The sequence below is a fragment of the Chinchilla lanigera genome, unplaced genomic scaffold (assembly GCF_000276665.1).
Source record: "Chinchilla lanigera isolate Chin_1 unplaced genomic scaffold, ChiLan1.0 scaffold00021, whole genome shotgun sequence".
Classification (NCBI taxonomy): domain Eukaryota; kingdom Metazoa; phylum Chordata; class Mammalia; order Rodentia; family Chinchillidae; genus Chinchilla; species Chinchilla lanigera.
In genome coordinates, this window is record NW_004955422.1 from 28,347,963 (window position 1) to 28,355,727 (window position 7,765).

General features: G+C 42.7%; 1 protein-coding gene across 1 annotated transcript in view; it reads right to left on the minus strand.

The window, feature by feature from the left end:
* The window catches only part of Mapre1 (microtubule-associated protein, RP/EB family, member 1), a gene marked incomplete in the record, with an annotated part of 12,019 nt that overhangs the window by 1,468 nt on the left and 2,786 nt on the right, over positions 1–7,765 (minus strand). Inside the window, 3 exon segments of the mRNA XM_005384860.2 lie at positions 1–307; positions 2,686–2,838; positions 6,784–6,905. Of these exon segments, the coding sequence (XP_005384917.1) occupies positions 251–307; positions 2,686–2,838; positions 6,784–6,905 (332 nt within the window).

Here is a 7,765-nt window from a genome sequence, read left to right on the forward strand (position 1 = left end):
CAGTCAGCCTCTATGTTCCCCAGATGAACCACCTAGATGTTAATACTGCTCTGCTACAAGGTAAAAGCTCCTAACTCAAATTTATTGGAAAAGGAGTGAAACTTCTGCAAAGTGCACTTTTAAAAAGAGGTACTTTTTGCTTATGAAAAGAAACCAGTGAATCCTCTAAGAATAATAAAAGGGAGTATTTTACAGTTAAGCACATGATTTGGAGTGAAGAATTCCGATGTTGCTCTGCTGGTCAATGGTGTTAATACTCTTCTTGTTCCTCCTGTGGGCCCCCTTCATCAGGTATCACAAAGCCTTCCTGAAATGGAGAAGTGAGAGGGGAAAGCTGTTACTTAACACTGAATGATCGGTTTCTACCTTTCTCATAGTTACAGCCTTTCAAAGTAAGCAGACCTTGTCTCTATCACATTTGGTACTTAATCACACAGGCCAAGTGACCATTATTTTATTTCTGGATGGTTGAATCACATCTTACATAGAGCCAAACTAAACACATTAAATTCACCCTCAAAAAAAAATTTTTTTTGTCTTTTTGAGACAGGTCACCACGCCCAGCTCACCCTCAAAATTTTGAAGCAATGAATGTGTATGCTGTCTTATTTCACACATCATCAAATATACGTTTAAAATGTGTGCAAATAGCCAGGCATGGTGATGCACACCTGTAATCCCAGCACTAAGGAGGCTGAGGCAGGAGGATCGTTGCAAGTTCAAGACCAGCTGGGGCTACAAACTGAGCTCAAGGCCAGCCAAAATGCACATCAAGACCCTGTCTCAAAAAGACAAAAAAGGAAAAAAGAAAGAAAATGTGTGCAACTGTATGTCAACTACACCTCAATAAAGTTTTTTTGGTTGATTTGTTTTGGACTGGTTTTTTTAGACAGGGTCTCACTATGCAGCTCAGACTGGCCTTGAACTCACTATATAGCCCAGGATGGCTTTGAACTGGTAGATTCCCTTGCCTCAGCCTCCCCAGTGCTGGAATTACAGGTGAGTGCCACCACATCTAGCTAATAATGCTGTTTTTAAAAAGAAAGTAAGTCAGACATAGTGGCTCATGCCTGCAGTCCCAGCATGTGGGAGGCTGAGGCTGAGGCAAGAGGATCAAGGCCAGCCTAGGCTACATTGTGAGTTCAAGGCCAACCTGAACTACAAAGAGAGACTCTATCAGAAAGAAAGAGAGAGGGAGAGAAAAAGAAAGAATGAGAGAGAGAAAAAGAGAAAGAAAATTGCCTTCAAAATTCCCTAGTTGCCCATAAAGTCCCGTAATCTACCATCTAATCTCAAACTATTAGCTTTTCTTTTACACATTCCTTCAGTTGTACATAGGAACCATGTTTAACCAAAATACCTGTAATAGTCAAAACCAACACAAATTTAGTGACATGGGAAAAGTGAACACGCAAGGAAAGAACAGAGTCATGACTCCTACTTCATACTAACTCCCTGGCATTCTGCACGTGATCAGAGCAGGGAATGGATCCGCTACTCTATTATGAAAATTATGCCATTCCTTCAACCACCATCTTATTTTGTTTTTAACTAAGCCTCTAATGTTTATTTAAAATGTGCCTCCAGCCAGCCTGGGCTACAAAGTGAGCTCAAGGCCAGCCTGAACTGCATAGCAAGACCCTGTCTCAAAAAGAAAAAAATAAATAAATAAATAAAATAAAATGTGCCTCCATCAAAATAATAACTCAGACTAGACCAGGGACTCCTGTATCTTCATCTTTATTTTCACTGTCTAGCACAGGAACAAGTCCTAAAGATTTACTTAATAAATTTACCAGATTTTCAGTCATCTACCTTCATCAGAGGTAGCATTATTATTAGTTTATGTAGTATTACACATAGTACAGATAGTTTGAGCCTACAGAACATGCTAGGCATGCATAATTATAAATACAACAACTGCATAGTTGACATAAACTAGCTATCAACTTCTAAACCTAGAAAACTTAGTTTTCCCTAATCAGATAACATGGCATGATTAGTAACAGTAGATACAGCTGTGCAATAAACATGGGTGCAAAGAAATCTGAACACAAAGTACTCTGAGGGAATACGTAATCTCCTAGGAGGGAGAAGCAAAGGTACACTCTTTGACAGTAAGGGCAGCAGACATCAAAAAAGGAGCAGGGACATGCTTGGACTCCAGATAAATGGACTAGGGACTTGTTAGCTGAGGGGGTCCAAGCTGTAGCGGGTGGGATGGGGACGAAGGATTCTTCTAGCTAAGTTTGTAGCTATCAGTGGCTACACACTACAAAAGTTGGGCAAACCAGCCACCTCTTTGCCCCATTCCTTCCTCAAAGGGTCACAAACCTCAAGTCAGAGAATGAAGTTCGGCTGGAACGGGCTGTAAGTACTAACATACAATCCACACTTACAGACTGAGTACAGTCTTCAAAATGCAAAACATCTCATTTAAAGTAAATTTCTCCAGGACTGAATACTACAAAGTAATTTTGGTAGAATACAGTTTTGTTCTCTTAGCTTAATAACTATTTGGCTCCATTTCCCACATTTATTAGGGGCTACAAATTCAAACGCTTTCAAGAAGGACAGACAAATACAAGCATACAAGCATCAACAGTTTACTGAAATCAACTAGATTAAGCTTATTTTCTCTCAAGAAGCAAAATGGAAAGAAAGTATCTTTATGTCAACACTTACATCTGTGGCATACAGAATGTCTACAATCCTCTGCAATACAGGGTCGTTTTCCCCCTCATTCTCCTGGCAAATCAACTCAATGTTCCTTAGCTTTCCAAAGTAGAAATCTCTTTCTTTCTCCAAGTCTTCAACAGTAAGTTTCAATACATTGACCTATACAAGATATTAAAAAGGGTGACACACTTAGCATTAATGTACCAATAAAATATTACACAAACTTCTAACCCCAGAGGTGATGTGGTCTTTAATAAAACTGAACACAGACAAAACTCAGTTCAATTTAATGTCAGTTTTCTTCAGCTCCAGATAAACAATATGTACTTGTTGTTCAAGGTAGCCTTGACGATAACAGCTCCCAAGAATGGACAGACTACAAGACCACTCTGAGACATGTAGTACCCTCTCAGGAACTGAGAACAGATCAAGAAGAAAAAACTAAGGAAGCCTGAGACAAATACTGTATAGAAGTAGAACCCACAGACAAATACAAGAATATAATCCACAACCGAGCACAGCACAGTTAAAAGACAATCATAAATTGAGTCCCTACCAGGGGGACTGTCAAGTCCAACTCTGGTTATATGTAAAAGTCAGTGAAAAGGGAGGGTCTGATCCTGGAGGTGCTCTGATTTGCAAAAAGAGGCTTTTTTTTTTTTTTTTTTTTTTTTTGAGACAGAGTCTCGCTATGCAGTTCAGGCTGGCCTTGAGCTCACTTTGTAGCCCAGGCTGGTCTCAAACTCCAACAAATCCTCCTGCCTCAGCCTCCCGAGTGCTGGGATTACAGGCATGCATCACCATGCCCGGCTTTTAAAAAGAGGATATTAATAAATCTCAGTACTTAGATAAGAAACCTAGCCAAGAACAAAAGTCCTTTATGTATTCAAACACTTTTTGTCTTTGAGTGTATTCAAATCTATGATGAAAAAATTCAGTGAAACTCTCACTGAATGCAAACTGCATGGCATACCCTCAAAATCCTAAATTTATAGACTAGGACAAAAGCATGGAAAGCCAAAAGAAATCAAAAATGCAGTGCTAAGAACAATTCTGGCAGGGAAGTCTGAGAGCACCAGAAAGCCCCACAGAAATCTAGTCCAACCTTCTGAACATACACCTTCAAAAACAGCAGCAGTGAGTTATGCATCTCCCCCTGAAGAAGAGTTCTTCTCCCAGATGAAGACCCAACACAAGAGAAATCAGCCCCCTGTAGGATGTAGGATGGAAGAAAGCTCCCTCCTACAATCTAGTCAAAAAGCAATCAGAGTTGAGGCTGTGGCCCACTGGTAGAGTGCTGGGATCACAGGCATGCACCACCACCCCCAGAACGAGCTGTAAGTACTAACATACAATCCACATTTACAGACTGAGTACAGTCTTCAAAATGCAAAACATCTCATTTAAAGTAAATTTCTCCAGGACTGAATACTACAAAGTAATTTTGGTAGAATACAGTTTTGTTCTCTTAGCTTAATAACCATTTGGCTCCATTTCCCACATTTATTAGGGGCTACAAATTCAAACGCTTTCAAGAAGGACAGACAAATCATGTCAATGAACTGAGAGAGTCAGTAACAGGCTGCACGAAGGACTCTGGCACCCTAGAGTAGCCCTGAAGTCTTTCACACCAATCAATTAAGGTAGGGAGGAAAAAAGTTGAACACAGTAGCGCACACACCTGTCATACCAGCACTCTAAGAGGCTGACACAAGAGGATTGATTGCAAGCCCAGCCTACGCACCTTAGCAACTTGGTGAGACCCAATCTCAAAATAAAAAGTAAAAAAAAGGGTTGGGGTGTAATTCAGGGCAAAAGCCCTAGGTTTAATCCCCAGTACCACCAAAAAAAAAAAAAAGTGCAAGACTAAGTACTTCTGTGGTAAAAATGGACCAACTGGATGTGTGTCTGGTCAGTCTTTCAGAACAGTGAATGTTCCTCAGCCTCTGAATCCTTAGCCTCCTGCATTCTACAGTGTGGATGGAGACACACACAGGGTTTCCAACCATGTCTTCAAGAGCACAACCCACCAGGTGTAGTGGAGCACGCCTGTAATCCCAGTACTCGGGAGGCTGAGGCAGGAAGATCAGTGTGAGTTCGAGACCAGCCTGGGCTACAAAGTGAGCTCAAGGCCACCTTGAACTTTACAGCAAGACCCTGTCTCAAAAAGACCAAAAAAAAAAAAAGAGCACAACCCTTCCCTACTTCAGCTACTCAAGCTCCACTGTACTGGCCATCCAAACCAGCAGATTCTGATCTGGAAGGAAGCCTTCCCAGATCCCACACCCACCCCTAAAAGACTGTGGTCTGGCTTCCCATAAACTTCATTCGGGATTTGGTCATAGGCTAAGTAATCTTCTCCAGCCATATCAGAAACCACTTCTTGCGCCAGCCGTGGTGGCACACACCTGTAATCCCAGTACTCAGGAGGCTGAGGCAGGAGGATCATTGCGAGTTAGAGACTAGCCTGGGCTACAAAGTGAGCTCACGGCCAGCCTGAATTGCACAGCGAGACCCTGTCTCAAAAAGACAAAAAAAAAAAAAAAAAACCACTTCTAAGCCTAGGCCAAGTCTTTCAAGCCTTCGAATTCTCTCCAATGCTTTAGCAGCAATTTGCCCAGAATAACTGTGGTGAGTAATTACAATCTCCAGTGGTACAAGAAAGAAGCAACTTCCTCAATTTCTCAAGGAGCAGTTACTAACTGACCTTGGCTCTCAACTCAGACATACCTGGGTTTAAATTCTCACTCAGGTTGATTGACCTCTCCAAAGAACACTGCTCATATCTGTAAAGCCCAAGGGTTGCCACACAGCATTCTATGAAGTTAGGTGTCATTTATTGTGAACATTCACTCATGCTATTTCATGTATGAGCCCAAACAGTCTGGTTCCTGTGAACTTTTACAGAACACCACAGAACCTACTTTAATCTACGCACTTGAGCGGCACATGCCTATAATTCCAGCACTCCAGAGGCTGAGTAAGGCAGGAGGATCACCATGAATTCCAGGCCAGTCTAGGGTTAAGGCCAGCCTGAATTATATAGCAAGACCATCTCAAACAAAAAAAGAACGAAGAAAAGAAATAATTCCCAGAGGCTGACTTGTCCCAGGGAGACATAATGACAGAATCAGTCTCACTTCTCCTCCAGACCTATGTTCCAAGACCCATGCTTTACCCAACAGGGGACTGGTGAGCCAACAGCAACAATCCAAGAGAATCTGGTGCAGCTACTCACTGGAGAGCACAGGACCAACTTGCTGGTCACCTCATTTCACACTGACCACTCCTTATCCTCGTATTTTTCTCCAAAACTGTCTCCTCTGTATATCCATGCCTCTAAACAGATAGAGGGGGCCAGGCACGGTGGCGCACGCCTGTAATCCCAGCACTCGGGAGGCTGAGGCAGGAGGATTGTTCCAAGTTTGAGACCAGCCTAGGCTACAAAGTGAGCTCAAGGGCAGCCTGAACTGCAGAGCGAGACCCTATCTCAAAAAAGACAAAAAAAAAAAAAAAACCAGAGAGAGGAAATCTCCTATACTTCCTTAACACTGCCCATACAGTGACTAGGTCAAAAGAGTCTTCCAAAAGCAAACAAAGGAATTAGAAGGACCAGTAAGGAAAATGTTTAAAAGTGTAAAGATTGTTCTGAGCCAGAGAGGCCTCTGATAAGTACCTTAAGGATGTTTAATCCTGAAGGCATTTCAAATCCCTGAACTACTAAGAACAGAACCAAAAGAGCAGTAGGCCTTTCATACCAGTCCACTCTCAATTTCAATCTCCACGAAGAAGCTCCTTTAGCCTTTACCCTGAATTCCAGAGAATCCTAAGAGCACCCACAAGGTTCTGTTTTAAGGTTGATTTGCAGACACAGGTATCCATCAATTGAGGCAGAAGAGCCTGACCCGTCCTCCTCCCCTACCCGCAACTCTCCCAACCACACTGCTGTCAAGGGGTGGCAAGACAAACGCTCACAGAAGTTTCAAGGACTGCTCTAGCCTGCAAACAATGCCGGTCTTCCTCTACAAGAAGAACGGGCCTCCCCTAGTCTCTGCAGCCAGGAAAGCCCCAATGATTCTAACCCTAAACACAGAAGGTGCCTACCTGCTGCATCAGTTCAGCCGCCTCATCATCCCCGTTGCCCACACCAGGATTCTTCCGTACCACCCCTGGGCCAGCCTTAGGAGTCGAAGTAGTTCTCTGTGTTGAAATGGGTCTCTGTGGAGCTGAGAAAAGATTAGGCTTTTTTTTTAGGAGAAACTTCAGAAATAAGCAGAAACGTCCAGACAGCAAGGAAAGAATGTGATCATATGCTTCCCACACGTCCAGTGAAGAGAACCAGTGCGAGTCAGCCCTAACATAAGACAGCACCCTACATTTGCCTAAAATGGTTTTTATCCTGGTAGCAGAGTTAAGTACCAGTTTTCGGCATGCTGAGACTAAGTCTTCCTGTGAGGTCTCTACTCTGCTGCAGTGAACTGAACTGTCATTTGGAAGAGGTACAGTCATTCTGCTGCATACAGATGATCTACCTTAACCAAGCTCCAACCAACTCGACAAGCCGGGTAGTTTCACAGACCAAAGGAAAGACTTGTGCCAGAAGTAGATCACAGTTCCAGCTGCTAGAGCTCTCTGTTCCCCAGAGAGCAAATCCCTCCTAATTCTTAACTTCACACCTGTTGGATTACAACAGAGAAGGAATCCATAAGGCTGGCAGGGCCTGCTCATCACCATGTATGAAAACTTCTGTCTTTCTCACCTTTTAGAAGGTGGTTAGAAGGACCAGGACAGAAAAGCATCTCGATGACTAGGATTTACAGATTTCTCTCAGTATTTACTGCTAAAAGCAGACAAAGCAGTGGTCAACCTATCTGCAAGTTAAAATAATCAAGAATGCATTACTGAGATAAATAATTGTTCATGATTTCACCTCAAGATAAATGCACTGTTTATGATTTCACTTATTCAATTAACAATTATTCTGGCCAGTTATGGTGGCACATGCCTGTAATCCCAGCACTCGGGAGGCTGAGGCAGGAGGATCGTTGCAAGTTTGAGACCAGCCTGGGCTACAAAGTGAGCTCAA